This window comes from Malus sylvestris, chromosome 1, assembly GCF_916048215.2.
Source record: "Malus sylvestris chromosome 1, drMalSylv7.2, whole genome shotgun sequence".
Lineage (NCBI taxonomy): Eukaryota > Viridiplantae > Streptophyta > Magnoliopsida > Rosales > Rosaceae > Malus > Malus sylvestris.
This window is the reverse complement of record NC_062260.1, coordinates 29,416,933-29,435,872: the sequence shown is the minus strand read 5'-3', so window position 1 is coordinate 29,435,872 and position 18,940 is coordinate 29,416,933. Positions and strand designations below refer to the sequence as shown.

The 18,940-nt window shown below is 39.6% G+C and overlaps 5 protein-coding genes across 8 annotated transcripts; 2 read left to right on the top strand and 3 right to left on the bottom strand.

Annotated features, from left to right (window-relative positions):
* The first annotated feature begins 1,864 nt into the window (after positions 1-1,864).
* On the top strand, positions 1,865-6,916 carry LOC126594350 (uncharacterized). Of its 4 annotated transcripts, none has more exons than XM_050260805.1 (7): positions 1,865-2,025; positions 2,254-2,300; positions 2,551-3,257; positions 3,391-4,976; positions 5,093-5,209; positions 5,323-5,497; positions 5,605-6,916. In XM_050260805.1, exons 3-7 carry the CDS (start codon positions 2,558-2,560, stop codon positions 6,729-6,731), a joined length of 3,705 nt encoding a protein of 1,234 aa, XP_050116762.1. In that variant the 5' UTR covers positions 1,865-2,025; positions 2,254-2,300; positions 2,551-2,557; the 3' UTR covers positions 6,732-6,916. The 4 variants fall into 4 exon arrangements, with proteins under 4 accessions (XP_050116762.1, XP_050116616.1, XP_050116686.1 ...); XM_050260659.1 differs by having other exon boundaries at positions 2,543-3,257; XM_050260729.1 differs by lacking the exon at positions 2,254-2,300 and having other exon boundaries at positions 1,871-2,025; positions 2,543-3,257.
* A 326-nt stretch (positions 6,917-7,242) lies between these two features.
* On the bottom strand, positions 7,243-8,891 carry LOC126594691 (nascent polypeptide-associated complex subunit alpha-like protein 2). The gene is made up of 4 exons (XM_050260999.1): positions 8,648-8,891; positions 8,447-8,564; positions 7,998-8,116; positions 7,243-7,905 (listed from the first exon to the last, which is right to left on the bottom strand). The coding sequence occupies exons 1-4, from the start codon at positions 8,732-8,734 to the stop codon at positions 7,555-7,557; spliced, it is 675 nt and encodes a 224-aa protein (XP_050116956.1). The 5' UTR covers positions 8,735-8,891; the 3' UTR covers positions 7,243-7,554.
* A 760-nt stretch (positions 8,892-9,651) lies between these two features.
* On the bottom strand, positions 9,652-11,793 carry LOC126594575 (nascent polypeptide-associated complex subunit alpha-like protein 2). The gene is made up of 4 exons (XM_050260975.1): positions 11,581-11,793; positions 11,361-11,472; positions 10,349-10,467; positions 9,652-10,254 (listed from the first exon to the last, which is right to left on the bottom strand). The coding sequence occupies exons 1-4, from the start codon at positions 11,665-11,667 to the stop codon at positions 9,907-9,909; spliced, it is 666 nt and encodes a 221-aa protein (XP_050116932.1). The 5' UTR covers positions 11,668-11,793; the 3' UTR covers positions 9,652-9,906.
* A 1,032-nt stretch (positions 11,794-12,825) lies between these two features.
* LOC126625511 (RPM1 interacting protein 13-like) lies at positions 12,826-14,168 on the bottom strand. Its single transcript, XM_050294588.1, has 3 exons — positions 13,791-14,168; positions 13,350-13,436; positions 12,826-13,238 (listed from the first exon to the last, which is right to left on the bottom strand). The coding sequence occupies exons 1-3, from the start codon at positions 14,124-14,126 to the stop codon at positions 13,104-13,106; spliced, it is 558 nt and encodes a 185-aa protein (XP_050150545.1). The 5' UTR covers positions 14,127-14,168; the 3' UTR covers positions 12,826-13,103.
* Positions 14,169-16,042: 1,874 nt separating this feature from the next.
* Positions 16,043-18,722, top strand: LOC126615499 (uncharacterized). Its single transcript, XM_050283316.1, has 3 exons — positions 16,043-16,123; positions 16,553-17,926; positions 18,282-18,722. Exons 1-3 carry the CDS (start codon positions 16,043-16,045, stop codon positions 18,720-18,722), a joined length of 1,896 nt encoding a protein of 631 aa, XP_050139273.1.
* The last annotated feature ends 218 nt before the right edge of the window (positions 18,723-18,940 follow it).

Sequence of the window (18,940 nt, the reverse complement as noted above, 5' to 3'; positions counted from 1 at the left end):
GAGAGAAGTGTTGGAATCTAAAGGTCTTTGCCTAAGCCGATTAAAGACAGAATATATGGAGTGCAAGTTCAGTGCAAATGGAGGCCAAAATGAGTTAGGGGTGAGGATCGGAGATCAGGAAATACCAAAGAGCGACCGTTTTCGCTACCTAGGATCTATATCTTGCAAAAGAGCGGAGAATTAGATGGAGATCTCAACCATAGAATACAAGTTGGATGGATGAAGTGGAAGAGTGCATCCGGCGTGTTGGGTGACCGTCGTAGGCCACTAAAGCTCAAGGGAAAATTTTATAGGACGGCAATAAGGCCGGCGATGCTGTATGGCACAGAATGTTGGGCGGTGAAGCACCAACACGTACACAAAAGGGGTTTGGACATGTGCAAAGAAGGCATACTGACGCTTCAGTTCGAAGATGTGACTACGGGATAGAGGTTCAGGGCCGAAGGGGTAGAGGAAGACCTAAGAAAACTTTGGAAGAGACCCTAAGAAAAGACTGAGTACTTGGATCTAACGGAGGACATGACACAAAACCGAGTGCAATGGCGTTCTAGGATTCATATAGCCGACCCCACTTAGTGGGAAAAGACTTTGTTGTTGTTGTTGTTGTATTATTGTATATATGTTATGTGAAGAACAAAACCACAAACACTCCATGCCTCCGACTGCTTGCTTGGTCGGTCTAACCATTCACAAGTTTGAATCATAAAAAATAATAGAGAAAGCTGTCGGTGTGGACATTTAATCTTGAAGATTTTCCAACGACTTGACTAAAACAGTAGTTAATTAAATAATTATAAATAGAGTTGAAATTTTGAGAAGACAAATTATATTTTGTGACATGTTCAAATTTGGTTTTGTAGCTAATTAGTTTGAGCTATCTTTAAACTTTTTCTCACTCGACAATTAGTTACAAACGATAGAAACAAGTCATGATAGATGGTTGAAGAAGATGCACTGCATTTTCTCTGAGAGTTGTCCCACCCAATAACTCACACTCTCAGACCCTCTTTTGGTTCATTTACAACTCCTTTGCTCGTGATAATAAAGTTTATCACTGAAAATGATTGCATGATTATGACAACTCACATATCGTACTAGAGAAATATAAAACTGGTGCAAAATTAAAATATAATGAGTCTCATGGTTTTAAAAGTATTTTGACCAACCATGCGGTTAAGTTTTTTCCTTATTTATAACTGTTTAAACTAGGGTCTCATGCATTAATATTCTTCGTAATGAAAATTTGTTATATGATATTATTAATTTACATGTTATGATATGAGTAAACCAAAAATTTATAAGGTGTATAAAAAAAATTAAAGAAAAATACATGCATTATAATATAAGTATGAATTGATTTGTCGACAAAACAATATTAGGATCTTCATTAAAGAATTACTTCAATTTTAAGACCTAGATTCATACATACAAGTCCATAATCTTTCTTTTATGATTCACAATTTGCAAACATAAAAGTTGAACATTGTACTTTGTTTATACAAACAATATTGAGAGTAGAATAATCAAACTTAAGATGTGAAACGCAGAAGGTTAATGTTAAATCTTTAGCCAGATTTAGAAAAAAAAAATGGAGGGAATACTTTTGCCCACCTCCTAAAGTAAGGGGTAAGCATCACCCCTACTGATTATCGTTAAATTATTTTAAATTTTAATATTCATATATTAGATCGATTAAAACAAATTAATTTAACGATAACAAACAAAGAGAGTGAGCATCACCTCACTTTTAGGATGTGAGAAAAAATACACTCAAGATGAATACAAGTTGAGGGGAAGAGAAATGAATTGTCAAAAGTAGGGGGAGGTAAATCATTTCTTCGAAATGAGAGGGGTTTCTTTGTAGATAAGCGTAAATCAAAGGCCAAAACCAAAGAGAGTGACTTTTGAACCCAAAATTCTCCTTTTCCTGGCTTCTCTTGGACGGTGAAGACCCGGAGGACACTCTGCCACCAATCTCTGCCTCTCTCTCTGTCTCTCTCTCCTCCCTCACTCGTCACTCCTCTGGTATGAATTTCTCCCCAATTGATTCAAAATCTCAGATTTCTTGAATAATTTCCAGATTGGTTTATGATTTTGCTGTTCTTGCCATATTCTGTAATCTGGGTTTTCTTATTGATGTAGCTGTAGGATATAGTTAAGCAAGAGAACTATATATATACATATTCAAGGGAATACTACTGTTTTGTAAATTTTACAGCTTTTGTGCTTTTATTTCCTCCTTGTTTTACCCAGTTAATTGGGCGATTGCTGAAAACGGATGCTCTGATCGTCATCATATTGTAAGCAGCATCACCAATTCTTTCATTTTTTTCGCACGATTCTCAAAGATCATAATAATTTCGTTGTTATTTGATAATCTTTATGGTGTTTGACAAATGGGTTCTTCATAAAGTTTTGATTTTTGTCGTGAGTGTTCATGTTTTAGGAAATTTTAGCTCTGGTTGACCTTTTTATTTCAGTATTTCTTAGTTGATGTTAATTTTAGCGGGTCTTGATCAATTTACTTTAATTTGTGTGTTAGAACCAAAGTCTAAGAATGGCGGGATTTGTTCCTTATGGAATTGGAGGATCTTATCCATATTCATCATCATCGCCTTCAAGTTTATCGGCTTTAGCGCCACCTTTTACTGTCGATCGGCCTGTGCCAAAACCCATGTCAAGCTCACTTGATGTGACTGAGCCACCTTATGTTGCCCCCATGAATTCTTCTTTGCACAATTGGCTTCCTTCTCACCCGACCACTACCCCTTCTAATTTCTTTGCCAATCCCACCCCAGATCTCAATTCAATTCCTCCATCGAATGCGTATGGATATGCAGGCCTGCAGACTGTTGAACCATCCAATACAAACTTGCCTCCTTTGAACACTATTACCACCACTTCACCCAGTACGTTTAAGTACGATCAATCCTTCGATGCTGCTGCAACTAGTTTTGTTGAGGCCAAACCTTATTATCCCTCTTATCTAACCTCAACAGTTCCGAGTGTTCCCCCCATGGTGGTTCCTCGTCAGCCTAGTTATGATTGGCTGTCTAGTACTCATTTTGCTCCCTTGGATAGCTCCTCTCACAAGGATTACACTCAAAACCCTTCTGATCCAAAGTATACTACCCAGTGGGGTGGCTTGTGGGAGTGGGAGCGGGAGCAGGGTAAACAGGGAGACTTTAATGGAAATTTCTGCTCAAAGAAGACTGATGTTTCCGGCTCATCACTTTACAAGAATTACATGAACCAAGGTATGTCTTCCCCAAGTTATGCGCCTATGGAATTTTTCCAGTGCAACTACTTTTGTTTTCATTTTTTTGGTTCACTTCCTGTTTGTTATGCAACCCTACTCTATTTTCCCCTAACTATCTGTATAATGTGCAGACCCCTCATGTGAAGAAGCATCACATGGCATCAATATTCAGGGTTGGGAAAAGCTTGGTGGATCTGTAAGTGCAGAGCACTTAGGTGATAAATCCTTTGTGGCGAAAAATTCCAAATTCATCCCTGCTGACTTTTCAAAATCTGTCACGGGATCCTTTTCAGCAGTTCCAGAAACCCATCCTAAGGCATCATCCTCACAATTTATCACGAACACCACAAACTGTAAAACACCGTACAGTGTGTTCTCTGAGCAACAACAGCATGATGCTAGTATGGATGATATTTCGTCCACTTCAAAGTCTTCTTCTGCCTTTGCCACTAGAATACCAGCTATTGGCACTAAATCTTCAGAACCAGAGATAGGTCTGTTCAAAAGGTTGAATTTCAGAAGTGATGCTGCTGAGACAGATCGTGATGATTATTATCCCTCTAGTGTACAAGAGTCTCGTCTGCCACAAGTTTCTGAAGGCAACTGTCGTTTCAGTTCAAGCCAATTTGACAGTCTTCTTGGAATAAATGATAGCTTCTTTGCAAAAAGAAATGAAGAGCTGTTAAATAATAGAAGTCTCAACAAGAGTCCATGGGATCATGTGTTTAAAGCGAAGTCTGGACTTGAAAATCCTCATGTTAGTCCTGGTGGTTTTAATGTGTCAGTTAATACAAATGAAACCGTCAATTGTTTTCCGAGTTCATCTGACAATGTAGATCCTAATAATCCAGCTGTGGACTCGCCTTGCTGGAAAGGAGTTCCTGGTAGTCGGTTTTCTCCATTTGAATCCTCTGAAGAAGGGGTTCCAGAACAGTTAAAGAAACTAGAGGACTACAATGGTTTGCATTTTCCAATGCCACTGATGTTTCCACTAAAGGCTGCGGAAGATGTTTCCTCCCAAAAGCCTATCAAGAACACCGTTGAATACCATGATCTTGGGTGGCTGGAAAAGGGTGTGACCCTTCCTTTGAAGAGATATTCAGTTGAAAACTCAGCTTTTGGAGAACATAAGTTAGATGATACCGCGAAGACCACTTATAACTCAGAAACAAGCCATGGTAGAGGACCTCAAAGTTACAGAAATGTCCTCCATAAATCAGGGAGTGGGGAAAATTCCTTTGGTCTCTTTGGCCATTCTCATACAATGGAACAAGGTTGTGGTGGAGAAGACGGATTAGCAACGGAAATAAAGAAAACAACATTGACTTGTGGTCCAGATTTTAAACTGAATGTCAGTGACACTATGGAATATGGTTCGGTGCATGTGCCTTCTCATGCTGTAGAAAATATATTGTGTTCGTCTGTGGAGGATGCACCTACTAAGCTTTCCAAATCTGATGGGGAAGATTCTATGCCAAAAGTGGGTGCACAGATGCTGGTTGATACAATGAATAACTTGTCAGAATTGCTGCTTAGTAATTGTTCATATGGCTTGGTTCAATTGAAGAAAAATGATATTGAGACCATAAAAGCTGTGATCAATAACCTGCATATCTGCATATCAAAGGATGGTGAGAAATTGTCACCGACACAGGAAATGCCATTGTTCCTGCAAAACACTTCTCAGTGTAACGGAGAGTTTACAGAGCATAACAAGGTATGCTGCTTAAGTTTTTGGAATCTTATTTTGGACTTCATTTTCAAATGAATAGCGGAGAGTTTACCACCTCATACTCTATAATAATGTTTTGCTTGGCTGAATAATTTCTTCAGGTTGTGAATGCAGACAGGGCTCCATTGGCATCTGCCTCTAAAATTCAGGATAAAGTTGTAGGTTCTGTTTCTGTGAAAAGTGACAAAAACATGGCGAAAGAAGATAAAATGACTCAGGTACCCCTATACCTAGCTTGATAAAGTAAAATGTCAAGTTATATTTCTTGCCGTTGAGGGATGAGGAAGTACAAAAAATTAGTTAGTTATTGCCATGGACCTTGGTTTTGTAGGCTATAAAGAAGATTCTTAGTGAGAATTTTCATGCTGAAGAAACAGACCCTCAAGCCCTCTTGTACAAGGACCTATGGCTCGAGGCTGAAGCTGTATTATGTTCCATTAATTACAAAGCTCGTTTTAATCGTACAAAGATAGAAATGGATAAGTGCAAGGCAGAGAAATCCAAAGGTTAATGCTCTTACATTACTGCCATAGTTTTATAACCTATAAACAAGAAACTTTGATCTTATCTTTATTTTATGATTGTGTTTCTGACGGCTTTGAATATAATGCAGATATGATGAAGCAATCAATGTCTGAGGTTTCCCCTGATTCAAACCCAGTTAACCCATTGACGCCTGATGCTCATGATTGTCCAATTTCAAGTCTCCAGGATTTACCTGTATTAAGCCAGGAAGATGATGTATTGGCCAGATTTCGTATCTTAAGGGACCGTATTGAGAACTCAAATTTGATTGGTGCTGCCAATGGGGGCGAATCCAGCTCCAAGGTTTCTGAACCAAACAAGGGTGATAATATTCCATCTGAAGTAAATGGTAGCTCATCATCACATGGTATTTCCATTCAGGATTCTCCTGCATCAGATACAGTTGGGATAACAGATGATTATGACGAGGCTTCTGTTATGGCCAGATTTCATATCATAAGAGACCGGGTTGAGAAATCGAAATTCATTAGTTCTGCCAATATGGAGGAATCATCCAGCTCCGATGTGTGTCTTGAACCCAAGATTGACGTAATTGCACCCAACGCAAGTGATTTCTTGGGACCTGAGTTCAACTTCCAGGATTCTTCCATGTCAATCACTACCAGCCAATCAAACGATTGCGAGGCTTCTGTTCTGTCCAGACTTCATATCCTCAAATCCCGGATTGAAAACTACGCTGACTTGCATACTGAAGGGCAACATCTTCCAGACCCCAAGATATCTGCAGTTGCACCTAGCACGAGTTATAGCTTAATGCCCGAGTTCAACATCCAGGATTCTACTCATTCTAGCACAACCGACGAGGGAAACGACTGTGAGGATTCTGTTATGTCGAGGCTTCAGATCCTTAAATCCCGGATTGACAACTCTTACATGCATTCAGAAGGGCAGCAACTGCCGGAAACTGGTGGGCTTGGGTATGCTGGTATGAGAAACCCCTGGCCGTTTATTAGCAAGACATCGGAGGGTGAAGGTTCAGAACTGAAGGAGCAACCTATTTTGCAGAGTCATGAAGCTGGCAGTAGTGAAGATAATATGGTGGCTGCTAAGGAATTCCATCTGTTCTTGGGCGGTCCACCGACAGATAATCAGAAGATCAACAGGCCTGGGAATCTGCTTCCGGCAGGTTGGTACGATAGCTCTTCCTCGGATTGGGAACATGTCATGAAGGAGGAGGTTTGGGGGCAGAAGTGAGGAACCTGATGCTGGAAAGAAAACATCCCTTCCTGGGTGGTGGATGATTCCTCTTTCCTCTTTTGCTTATTTCCAAACTAAATGACTCTGGATGCGATATTTTTGTACAAAGTTTGTGAACTTAATTTGAATATTTCGGAACGTATGTGTTCTACAATTATGTAATTACGATCAAGTCTTCGACAGTGTGTGGGCAGGTGCATGGATGCATGCATGCATTTCATTACACGTTCATTCGCACATGTTGTTAGGGTGAATTAATCTTGCACATGTCGCTCCTTTTAGGGCATCGATTCCACGTCCTCCACAAAATAGTGCTTTTAAAATGACTGATAACGCTTTTAGAGATGGTGATTTTTGATTTCAAAAGCACTTAAAGTGCTTTCTGTAAGAAGCATTTAAGTGCATTTTCAGAATTTACTTGTATTTTTACAAATGATTTGTTCTAAAAACATTTTCATCAGAAACGTTTTCAATCATTTAAAAAGCACATCTAAACGAGCACTAAGACTCACTGCCAAACAACCCCAGGGTTCGATCTATGTCATTGACAAAGCAAAGCGAGATCGAGCAAATTGCAGGAGACAACTCTAATGTGGAAGAATTAAAAGACGAAATAGAAACCTTAAAAACTCATGACATAGGAGCGAAGGCGCATCAGCAAACCAGCAGACCTCACTACCAATGTCTTTGAGTCCACAAAAGAAAAGAAAAGCACCATAAATCCACACATAGACGAGCGTCCGTTTGGACAACAATAGCTAACGACCGACAGACTAAAAAAAACTCATCATCAACTGACAACGAGCACGAGGATAACAAATTAAGTGGTGAGCTCCATGATGGCGCTGACAATGTCCCCGCTGTGAGTCTTGAGAGCCTTGACAGCTTTGCTCCTTGACACCCCGGCCTGTGTCATGACCAAATCAATGTCCTTAGGTTCCACCCCGGTTTCATCAACCTCTTCCTCTTCTTCATCTGCCTGAGGTCCGGCAGCTGCTCCAGAAATCTCTGGTTTCCCCATCACAGAACTCATGTCCGGCATCCTGAACTGCTGGGCAGCTTGTGTCTGCAGCTGAGAGCTCAAATCCTCAATCTTGGCCTCGCCAAATATCACATAGGTATCGGAGTTTGGACTCTTGAAGGCATCGGGTTTCGATATAACAAACAGCATCTGAAACACACAAAAAAAGAACAACCAATCAACATCGACCGTCCCATAACCATATCTCAACTTCACAAACCGGAAATCAGACAGCAACTTACGTTTTTGGTCTTCTTGATTGTAACCCTGCTAACACCAGTAACAGGCTTCATACCCAGCTTCAGCATTGCCTTCCGACTCTTCTTCTCGCTTCTGCTCTGTTTCGATGACTCATTTCCACCTGTTATAATACATACTCATTGGGATTGAGCAGCAAAAAATACTGTATAAATGAATGAAAAAGTTTGAATCTTTATAGTTTACAACAAACAGAACTACGATTCGGCTTTTGGGTTCTACCGAAAACACTTCAAAATTAACATCAAAATCACTCGAGCTACCTGTTATGCTCTCATTATTTCCATAGCTTTTGCAAAAGTCTAATATTTTCACCCTCTATATGCTCCTACCAATCAAACATGCCCTTAAAAAACGCAAAGACATCCATGAAAAATCCAAAACTCCAAGCAATCGAAAGGATAAGAACAGCAACAAAAAAAAAAGGACAAACCTTGACCGCCGTCTTCCTTGTCATCATCGTCGTCATCATCGTCGTCCTCATCGTCCTCGTCCTCGTCCTTGTCGTCGTCCTTGACGTCCTCGACCACGACTTCCTCTTCTTCCTTGGTCTGACAACAGTAGCAGCTCGGAAATCGAAACATATATAAACCAAACAAAAAATGGGTACTTTAAACAAAGGGAGGAGCTTTACCTGATTAGAGTTCTTGAGAAGCTGGTCGGCGGAGACAATCTCTTCGGCGGCGGCGGCCTCGGGCTGAACCAGTGGAGCCGGTGACATGTTTCGGGTTTGTCGGCGGAGACTAGAAGCTCTGAAACGGATAAAAATATGATGTCTTAGCAAATTCGTAACGCAGACGCAGCGGCGTATAGAGAGACGATGACTCGCGAGGGCAAAGGGTTTCGGTTTCTGAGTGGGCCCGCTAGTTTTTGGCGGCACCACCAAGCCCAATCATTAAATCTCTTGCAATATTTTTCCGATGGAAAATGCACTCATTTTTTATTCTGCAGTTCACCACTCGTTTTGGTTTATTCTTCTCGTAAAATAGGATCAGCTAGTGGCTTCATCACAACAGTTTATATTGTCGGTGGTTGGAAAGACTCACAGAGAATTTTATCCTCTCATGAACACCATCATATGATTCATCAGCAACAAAGATTGAACTTAGAACATTCCATTTGATATATGGTCCTGGAATTCGTCCAAACCATTGGACCACCATGGTGTGTTTACTTGTTTTTTGTTTATTGATTCTTGTTTTTGGTAAAAGTTTATTACGACATAAAACTTAAAACTCTTCATTTACAAGTAAAAATGAATATCACCTAAGAGTAATACTATAGGACAACATAAACCATGTTATCCTACAGACACTGTTTAATAAGATATGAGATTTGATCAACAAGTTTTAAGCTTGTTGTCAAACCTAATACCTCCTCCCACTTACAAACAAATAAGAATATTACTAGGAATCCGGATCCTTTTTATGAGGATCCTGAAAATCCGTGAATCATATTCGTTCATCGTACATTGTGCGGTTAGAAATCATTTTAAATATTTTTATTTAAAATTAAATACAAATAATACCTAACAAAAACTGATTGTACGATGTACGATGAACAAATACGATTTACGAATCTCCAGGATCCCCACCAAAAGAATCCGGAGAGGATCCTGTTGGTATCATTAGTACTAGGTAGTCAAATCTCGTCTCTAATTAAAAGATGAATTAGAAACTTTAAAAACTCATGACTCAGGAGTGAAGTTCATCAGAAAACCTGAAAGCCATCACTGCCAATGTTTTGAGTCTCCACAAGAATAGAGAAGCACAATCCAGATACACATAGACGGGCGTCCGATTGAGCTACAAAAACCAATGACCGACACGACACTGATTCAAAACACTCATCAAGTAAACAATGAGCTTGACAAAAACTGTTGACATTGGCCAATTATGTGGTGAGCTCCATGATAGCGCTGACAATGTCCCCGCTGTGAGTCTTGAGCGCCTTGACGGCCTTGCTTCTCGATACCCCAGCCTGTGTCATGACCAAATCAATGTCCCTAGGCTCCACCCCGGTTTCATCAACCTCTTCCTCCTCTTCATCCTGAGCTCCAGCAGCTGCTGCCGAAATCTCTGGTTTCCCCGTCACAGAACTCATGTCTGGCATCCTGAACTGCTGAGCAGCCTGTGTCTGAAGCTGGGAGCTCAAATCCTCGATCTTGGCCTCGCCAAATAGGACATAGGTGTCAGAGTTTGGACTCTTGAACACATCAGGTTTCGAGATGAAAAATAGTATCTGAAACACCAAGAAATAGCAAACAAACAATGAATATCGAGCATCATACAACAATATCCCAATTGCACCAACTGGAAACCAAACATCAACTTACGTTTTTGGTCCTTTTGATGGTAACCCTGCTAACGCCGGTAACAGGCTTCATCCCAAGCTTCAACATAGCCTTTCGACTCTTCTTCTCACTTCTACTCTGCTTCGAAGCCCCACTTCCACCTGTTCATCATCGTCTAATCAAGATCACTTTAAGGACAACATAAATAACACAAACTCATTGTAATCAAACACAAAAAAAATCAGGCTCACAAAGAAACCGTAGCATAAACGAACGAAAACAGTTTGAATCTTTATAGTTCAGAACAAACTGAACTACACTTCGTGTCAAAAACAACAACAACGGCAACAACCAAGCCTTATCCCACTAAGGGCTGGTTTGGTATTGCTGTGCTTTGAAAAAAAACTGCTGTGAGAATAAGCGGCTGTGCTGTGAGAATAAGCGGCTGTGAAATAAAGCCAGTAGAGTGTTTGGTAAACTTTTTTGTGAAAGTGCTTTTGGAAAAAAAAGCAGGATGATAGTGTGTCTTTTCATTAAAGGAGCACTGTAGCTCCATGTGCTTTGAAAAAACTGGCTTTTTTTCAAAGCAGCAAATAGCAGCTTCAGCTTTTCCTTTGATTTTCAGCTTATTCTCACAGCAGCTTCCAAAATAAGCCCTTTTTTTTCAGTTTACCAAACACAAAAATGACCCTCAGCTTTTTTTCACAGTGGCTTTTTTTTTAATCACCTCAATCCAAACGGGGCCTAAGTGGGCTATATGAATCCTAGAAACATTAGCACAAATGAACAAAAAATCATGCATCTACGTTTTGGGTCGAAAACATCTCAAAAACTAACATCAAAATCAGCCAAGAAAACTTTTAAACTCTCAATATTTCCATAGCCTTTATAAAAATCTGAACTTTTCATCCTCTGCGTGCTCCTAATATTCGTAACAAATCCAAAACTCCAGGCAACAGGGAACATTCAGGAAGCACAGAGAACAAATAAACAGCAGAAACCAAATGACGAATATGCCGTAAAATTGAAAAGACAAGAAGGAAAAAAGAGCAACCTTGAGCGCCGTCTTCCTTATCATCGTCGTCCTCGTCATCGTCCTCATCGTCCTCGTCCTCGTCATTGTCGTCCTTCACGTCCTCGACCACCACTTCGTCTTCCTCCTTGTTCTGCCAATAACACCAGTCCAACATTCAAAACTTAGTAAATAAACAAAAACGGAAAATGAAAACAAATTATATAATCCCCACAAAAAAGGGAAAAGGGAAGAGCTTTACCGGATTAGAGCTCTTGAGAAGCTGCTCGACGGAGGAGACCTCGTCGGCGGCGGCGGCGTCCTGCTGAACAAGTGGAGCCGGTGACATCTTTTGTGTTCCTCGGCGGAGCTCTGGAATTCTGAAACGGATAAAGGGGAACAGTCTTGGTCGTTCGGCAGGAGCAGCAGTGGGTATAGAGAAAGCGAGACGGAGATGGATGATATATGATTGATGATGATTCGCGAGGGCAAAGGGTTTCTTGTTACAATTGGGCCCGCCGTATTTGGTACAATTCGCCCACATTCATATCTTGGCACACATAAGCCCAATGACTAAATCACGTGTGCTGTATTAAGGAAATTCAAACTCGGGTGCAAGAAATTTAGCATGCTTACAACGACGACCGGCCAAAGTTACATGTTTATATGTTGCAATCATGTTAAGAGAGAGATAATTCTAAATACACTAACTTATCACGCCAAATTTTGGTTACCAACTGATGTGTCCGGTTAAGCAAAGCCCCTACTAGAACTTAACCAGACGCTAACCTTCGATCACCCATTTTTTTGAGTTTTTTTTCTTTCAAGCAACGGGACATGATTGGTTGTTGTGCGTCGCCACCTCCCACCTATGACTAGACCTGTAAATAGGTCGGGTTTATTGGGTTTAGATCGGGTTCAATCCGACTTGTTAAGTTAACGGATCATCTGAACCCAACTCGTTACGCTAACGGGTCATCCGAACCATACCAGTTAAGCTAACAGGTCACCCGTTTCACCCGTTAACAATTAAATCTTTTTTTTTCATAAAGTTTATTTTTTGTTGTTAAGACTTGATTGAAATTACTAAAACATTCTCAACTAACAGGTGCTAACGGGTCTAACGGGTTGATCCAAAGTAACCAGTTATTTAACGGGTTATTAACGGATTCACCCGCTAAACATTCACCCAAATACTAATATTAACGGGTCGGGTCCAAAATGCCAGGTCTACCTATGACTACACATCCGATTAAGGTCTCACAGGACTTTCCGCAATCAATCGGAGCATACAGATATCCCTTCAACACAACATAGATCATTGAAAGGATCTTGAGATACTAGCGGCTTGATGAACCATCACGTTCATGAAGATTTTAATTCTCCGAATAAGCAACAAAAGACATTTGCAACTTGATAGATGCTCTTCCATGTCATGAGGCATATGCAATTCCGGTTACCAGCAATAAAACCCACTTATACCTGCAAACCATAACAAGAAAACAACTCGAATTGAACTGATCAAATTTGATTCCATCTCTACCAACATCATAAGTTCATCAGTAACTACAATTTTTCGAGTCAGAACAAACGCCATTTCAAGTACCTTCCCTATGAACAAAATTACTTGAACTTGACTGCTTACGAGCAAAACAACAGTTCACTCTCCTGGTATTTCTCGCATCCCATAACTGCAAATCGGCCTAATAGCGGAACAACGGTTCAGTTTTTTGGTATTTCTCGCATCCCATTAACTGCAATTCGGCTAAACAACGAGAGTTTTGTTCACTTCTTCACCGCGGCTTGCTGCTTCCTCAACATCCTTTTGGACTTCCAATCACCAATGTGCGCAGCGGCATGGCAATGCGATGGTTTCCATAACCCACATGGAGCGGCAGAATCACAAACGTAGCAGTAGCACTGCATACAGTCAGTGAATTCACTTTTCAGATGCCAAGTTAAACAACAGAACTAGGGAATCAGGGATACAGTCACAAGACGCAAAGATTTGAAGTTGTAAAACTCCATTACCAGATCACAGTAGCTCTCATGGGGTGTCGTCCCGAAAGGAAATTTCAGGCAGAGGTGCCTTGAATGTGGATAGTCTCTACAAGCAACCTACACAGCATCAATTCAAACCAACACAAGGCATCAGATATTCACAAAATTAGCTCATAAATTCACAAAAATTGGAATATGAACAGATAAGCCAAAAAGTTGGAAACTTCTTATAAATTTCAAATCTTTTGAGGTTAAACATCTGAAGGTTCAAAGGCAAAATGCCACAATGGGGTTCTAATTTAAAATCCATTTCTTCACCTGCATATTCCCAGCAACCAAACACAAGAACAAAGAAACAAAATGGAGTTAATGATTTCAAATTCAGTTCTTTACCTGCATTTTCCCGGAAACCAAACAAAAGAAAGAAAATTAACACAAAGAAATAAATGGGTCATGGGTAAAGATCAAAACCTGTCCTTTCTCAGCAACAACAGCGATATCGGGAGAACCATCGTGACCACCACCACCATTAACCGACACTGACAACTTGGACAACTGCACCGGCTCCGAGGGGTCGAAATCCAAAATGAAGCAGTCCTCGACGTCCTCGAAGTGTTTAACATCGACCTTGTTTTTGACACAGAGAATTTGCCTGATTGGACTCCCGTCGTCGTCCTCCGCGGAAGAAGAGGGCGGAGCCTTCTGGGGCGATTTCTGGGCTGTCACTCTCTTCTTCTTCTTCAAGCGCGATGGCGTCGACGACGGCTGATTAATCACTTTGACGTCGATTCCGGTTTCGCCCTCCATTTTCTCTCTGGCTCGCTTTTGGTTACCCAGGATTTTGAATTTTTGTTAGGAACTTTAACGAAAACTTTAAAGAAAAAGACGGTATCGTTCATTTTAACAAAAAATCACATTTTTACATTAAAAATCAATCATGGTATTATACACTTTTCATTAGTTTTTTTTTTTTTTTAATCTCTCTTCGTCTGATGATTCGGAATCCGAATTTCGGATGAACAGTCGCGTTTTTGGCTCTTGACATGTCGCCACTTTGTTATAGACGAGGGAACCAGATCCCTTCCAGAGATCTGCATCGTTAAAATTTAATTCAAATGTTACACTTATTATAACTCTTAAAGTGCATCCTTTTTGTAGCCGTTTGATCAAATTTCAACTGCTTAAATCATTTGCTTAGGAGGCTCAATTTATTTGGGTACAGAGGGGATCCGATTCTTTAAACAGAACTGGATCTCCTCCGGACCCAAATAAACTGAGTCTAAGGATCAAAAGATCTGGACCGTTTAAATTTGATATAACGGCTACAAGAATTATAACTTTTAGAGAACCTCCTGTTTGTAGCAGTTAGATAGCTTGGGCCAGCCCAAAATTGTGAATTATTATGTTCAAACTGGTCGAGGCCCAAATTCCAAATTATTTGGGCCTGATACTGGTTGTATGGATTCCATATACTATGGAATGAAGTCATATGCTTGCTATTAATCGGGCCTTGAAAAGGAAAGAAAACAAGAAGAAAAAAAATTTATGTTGCGGAGCATTAAATGTATGAGTATTGAATGGTCTAAATTGGTTTGGTCTATTATTTTTATTGTGATCTGGTATGTTCAGACTGTTTGAGACTCATAGGATTTAACACTGTGTAGGACCGAAGTGGAACCCGAAAGATCGATATGATTCAAGAGTTACAAATTGTATGATTATTTCATTGAAAATCAATTGTTTAACACAATGTTTAAGTGTTTACAAGATAGGGATTAGTGAGCGGATTTGTTTGTTTGTTTCATCGTTTATTACTTATTAGAATTAGTAGCAGTTGTGATTGAACGATACCTAATTGTTCTGGTACAAAATTCTATTCCTGATTCTTTATGTAAGTAAACACAATCCAAATCACGAAAGAGAACAATACTATAACCTTGCATATCCATTTCCGATAAACATGTTAAGGGCATGGACATCCTTGTAATTTTGTTTTGTTAGTAGCTTTGTGTTGGAACCCTATTGGACTCTAAACTTATCTCATTAGGGTTTTGAGTTTAGTTGAAACTGGAATCCGTTAGAGTTAATATTTGAATAAGTCTTCTTTCCTTTAAAGTAGGACAATAAGGTTAAACATGTTGGTGAAAGGATATCCCATGTCGGAGTGTAAAGGGAAATTTGGAAAAGTAACCATATTTTAGACCTCATATAGAATTATAGCCACCGTTTTAATTTTATGATAATTCTAACCAAAACTTGATGTAAAAGTACTAATATACCCTTAATATTAGGGTTTCTCACAACAAAAACAAAACCTAATCAACATCAGTCAACTAAGAATGAAAAACAGGAAGAGATTTTGACAAAAAAAAAAAAGAACAGCGAGAGAACAATTTGGGGTTTGCTTGGCGTTGAATTTTGACAAAAAAAAAAAAAGAAACAGCGAAAGAAAAACAGGAAGAAAATCACAAGAAGAGAGGTGTCCATGGAAGCATCGGTAAAGCTTTGGTAAAGCATTGGAAAATCAGGACCTTATGCTTGGCGTTGAATTTTAAGGTTTAGGGGTTTGCTGCAAGGAGGTGTCCATTTTTCACCACTGAAACCCTAAACCCAAAACCCAGGTTAGTTATATGTGCTAATTAATTTTTTCTATAACTTTTTCCTAATTTTAATATATTTGCAGGTTAGTTAGATGCGCTAATTAATTTTTTTTCCTTCAGAAAATGACTCAATTTGTTACCGTGGTCCATTACGGATGGAGGAGGGTTGATAGCCAATACACAGATGGTCAAGCGAAAGCAATGGTAGTGTCAACCGAAGTTACTCATCTAGATCTTATACAAGGTATATATAAACGTCTTCATGTTAGTCCAAGTGAATTTAGAATCTCAGTACATTATCAATGCATTAGCAACTTAGGGATACAAACTATGATGGAGATTGTAGACAACGACGATGTGACTAGTTGGTTATGTGAAAGTCTTTCTGCAAAACCGAACAAGATTCCGTTATATGTTACAACATATCCTCTAAATGAACCTGAAGATGAACACCCAATTGCATGCAGTTCCCCATCACCAACAGTGGGAATTCAAGAGAATGATGACATTTTGAGTGATGAATAACCAAGTCAAGTTCTTCAAGACAATGCCCAGATTAGTGAGGCTTCAATAGATGTGAGTTTTGAGTTTACTGATGACTATCATGACAGTACCCATTTCGATAATGTGCAGTCGAACGATGTCAATTTCAATCTATCGTCGTCTCGTCGTAACAAGCGTAAGAGCATACAAGACTATGATAATATTGCAGATTTGAATATAGATGGAGATATTATGGTCGGACAATTGTACTCGAGTAAGAAAGAGTTGCAAAAACAATTAGCTATGATTGCAATGAGGAAGAATTATGAATTTAAAGTGGAAAGATCAACTAAGGATCGTTTGGAAATTAGATGTGTGGATGATAATTGCAAGTGGCGACTTCGTGCAACCAAGTTACAAGTGTCAGAATTTTTTGAAGTAAGAAAATTTGAAACTAATCATTCTTGTTCATTAGATGTTGTTCATCGTGATCATCGGCAAGCAAGTAGTTCTGTTGTTGGCCAATTTATAAAGTCAAAGTATGAGGGGGCATCACGTGTATATAGACCTAAAGACATCATTGAGGATATGCGAGCACAAGTTGGGGTTAATATGAGCTACGAGAAAGCTTGGAGAGCAAGAGAGCACGCATTTGACATGATCCGAGGGTCGCCAGAGGAATCTTTTGCCGCACTTCCTGCCTATTGTGCCATGTTAGAAAGTAAAAACCCTGGGACAATAACACATATAGAAACGGATGACAATAATCACTTTTTATACTTTTTCATGGCAATGGGAGCCTCTATAAGGGGATTTCGTGGTTCTATGAGGCCTGTGGTAGCAGTTGATGGGACTTTTCTAAAGGGTAAATATCTTGGCACCTTATTTGTTGCTGTATGCCATGATGGACAAAATCAAATATATCCTTTAGCATTTGGTGTGGGTGACTCAGAAAATGACGCTTCATGGACATGGTTTCTTACAAAATTGAGAAGTGCCATTGGAGAGGTAGCAGACTTGGTGTTTGTATCTGATCGACATGGAAGTATTGGTAAAGCTGTACAAACTGTGTTTCCAGAGGCATATCATGGAGCTTGTATGTATCATGTAGCTGGCAACATGAGGAATAAATTTGGTGATGATGAAACGATGTTTAAGTTATATTACACTGCGGCAAAAGCATACCTTGTGTCAGAGTTTAATAGTGTTATGACTGATATTTGGGCAATCAAAGATGGAAAAGTAGGAAAATATCTTCAAGAAATTGGGTATCATAGATGGGCTCGGGCACATTTCAGTGGAAAACGATACAACATGATGACAACCAACATTGCCGAATCCATGAATGCAAAACTGAAGGATGCTCGAAAGTTGCCTATCATTGCTCTAGCGGATCACCTTAGAGGTATACTACAAGAGTGGTTCAACGAACGTCGGAACACAGCAAGTTCATGGAATTCGACCTTGACAAAGTGGGCAGAGGAAAAAGTGCACAAGAATCAAAATAGAGGCTTGCGTATGTCGGTATGTATGATTTGTTTACATTTTTATGCACTCTCACATTCCTAATGCACACTGGACACCTAAATTTACATAGAATCCATACCAAGAACAGATGAAGGGAAAAAAAAAAAGGAACCAACAAAAAGCTATTTTCACTCTTCTTAACTTTTTATTTAATCAGTTGTGGCCTTGAAGCATGTAATATTTCATGGTCAAGTGAGTTGGATGACGGCCAAATCTATGTGGTTAGTGCACATATTTTGTTAACAAAAAACATAGTTAAAATGTTTCAAACAAATAAACAGGTTGATAAAAGAATATGATAATTATGATTAATTGGTCTCTTGTTGTTGGTTGTTACTTGTCAACTATGCAGGTATCTTCCATTAATCATTATGCATTGCAAGTACATGAGGCAGACTTATATCATATAGTTGATCTAAATGCCAAGTCATGCACGTGTAGAAGGTTTGATCTCGACCAGCTTCCATGTGTCCATGCAACTGCTGCATGTCGAATTCGCAACACATCAGTGTACACTATGTGCTCCAAATTCTACACAGCCAATGCAATTGTGCTAGCGTATGCGGAGCCCATTTGGCCGGTTGGAAACAAGAGTGAATGGAGTGTGCCAGAAGAGGTGCATAATAGAGTTGTGTTACCTCCAATCAGACAAGTTGTATCTGGAAGACGCAAGACAAACAGAATCCCATCTCAGGGAGAGGAAAGGATAGTGAAGAAGTGCAGTCGCTGTGGTGGGACAGGCCACAATCGCCAAACTTGCAAGAATCCAATTAGACTCCATTCCAACACATGATGTGAATGTTTTTCTTTGGGATTTATTACATTATTGGGCTTTATATTATTCGGGATTTATCACATTATTGGCTTTTATATTATTTGGGATTTATCACATTATCGGCTTTTATATTTTCAATCACCAGTTTAGCAGAAAAACCTCACACAGATTTTAGCTTAAAAGGCTTTTTGCTCCTCTATTTTTAGATTCAAATTTTGCTTCGGAGATTCAATTCC

Coding starts and splice junctions, on each gene's coding strand:
- LOC126594350 (XM_050260805.1), top strand. CDS start 2,558: ATGGCGGGATTTGTTCCTTATGGAATTGGAGGATCTTATCCATATTCA. Junction 3,258..3,390: donor CAAGAATTACATGAACCAAG/GTATGTCTTCCC, acceptor TATAATGTGCAG/ACCCCTCATGTGAAGAAGCA. Junction 5,498..5,604: donor CAAGGCAGAGAAATCCAAAG/GTTAATGCTCTT, acceptor AATATAATGCAG/ATATGATGAAGCAATCAATG.
- LOC126594691 (XM_050260999.1), bottom strand. CDS start 8,734: ATGTCACCGGCTCCACTGGTTCAGCCCGAGGCCGCCGCCGCCGAAGAG. Junction 8,565..8,647: donor TTCTCAAGAACTCTAATCAG/GTAAAGCTCCTC, acceptor TACTGTTGTCAG/ACCAAGGAAGAAGAGGAAGT. Junction 8,117..8,446: donor CAAGGAAGACGGCGGTCAAG/GTTTGTCCTTTT, acceptor GTATTATAACAG/GTGGAAATGAGTCATCGAAA.
- LOC126594575 (XM_050260975.1), bottom strand. CDS start 11,667: ATGTCACCGGCTCCACTTGTTCAGCAGGACGCCGCCGCCGCCGACGAG. Junction 11,473..11,580: donor TTCTCAAGAGCTCTAATCCG/GTAAAGCTCTTC, acceptor TGTTATTGGCAG/AACAAGGAGGAAGACGAAGT. Junction 10,468..11,360: donor TAAGGAAGACGGCGCTCAAG/GTTGCTCTTTTT, acceptor GATGATGAACAG/GTGGAAGTGGGGCTTCGAAG.
- LOC126625511 (XM_050294588.1), bottom strand. CDS start 14,126: ATGGAGGGCGAAACCGGAATCGACGTCAAAGTGATTAATCAGCCGTCG. Junction 13,437..13,790: donor TTGTTGCTGAGAAAGGACAG/GTTTTGATCTTT, acceptor GATGCTGTGTAG/GTTGCTTGTAGAGACTATCC. Junction 13,239..13,349: donor ATGAGAGCTACTGTGATCTG/GTAATGGAGTTT, acceptor GACTGTATGCAG/TGCTACTGCTACGTTTGTGA.
- LOC126615499 (XM_050283316.1), top strand. CDS start 16,043: ATGACTCAATTTGTTACCGTGGTCCATTACGGATGGAGGAGGGTTGAT. Junction 16,124..16,552: donor ATGGTCAAGCGAAAGCAATG/GTAGTGTCAACC, acceptor GATAATGTGCAG/TCGAACGATGTCAATTTCAA. Junction 17,927..18,281: donor ATAGAGGCTTGCGTATGTCG/GTATGTATGATT, acceptor TCAACTATGCAG/GTATCTTCCATTAATCATTA.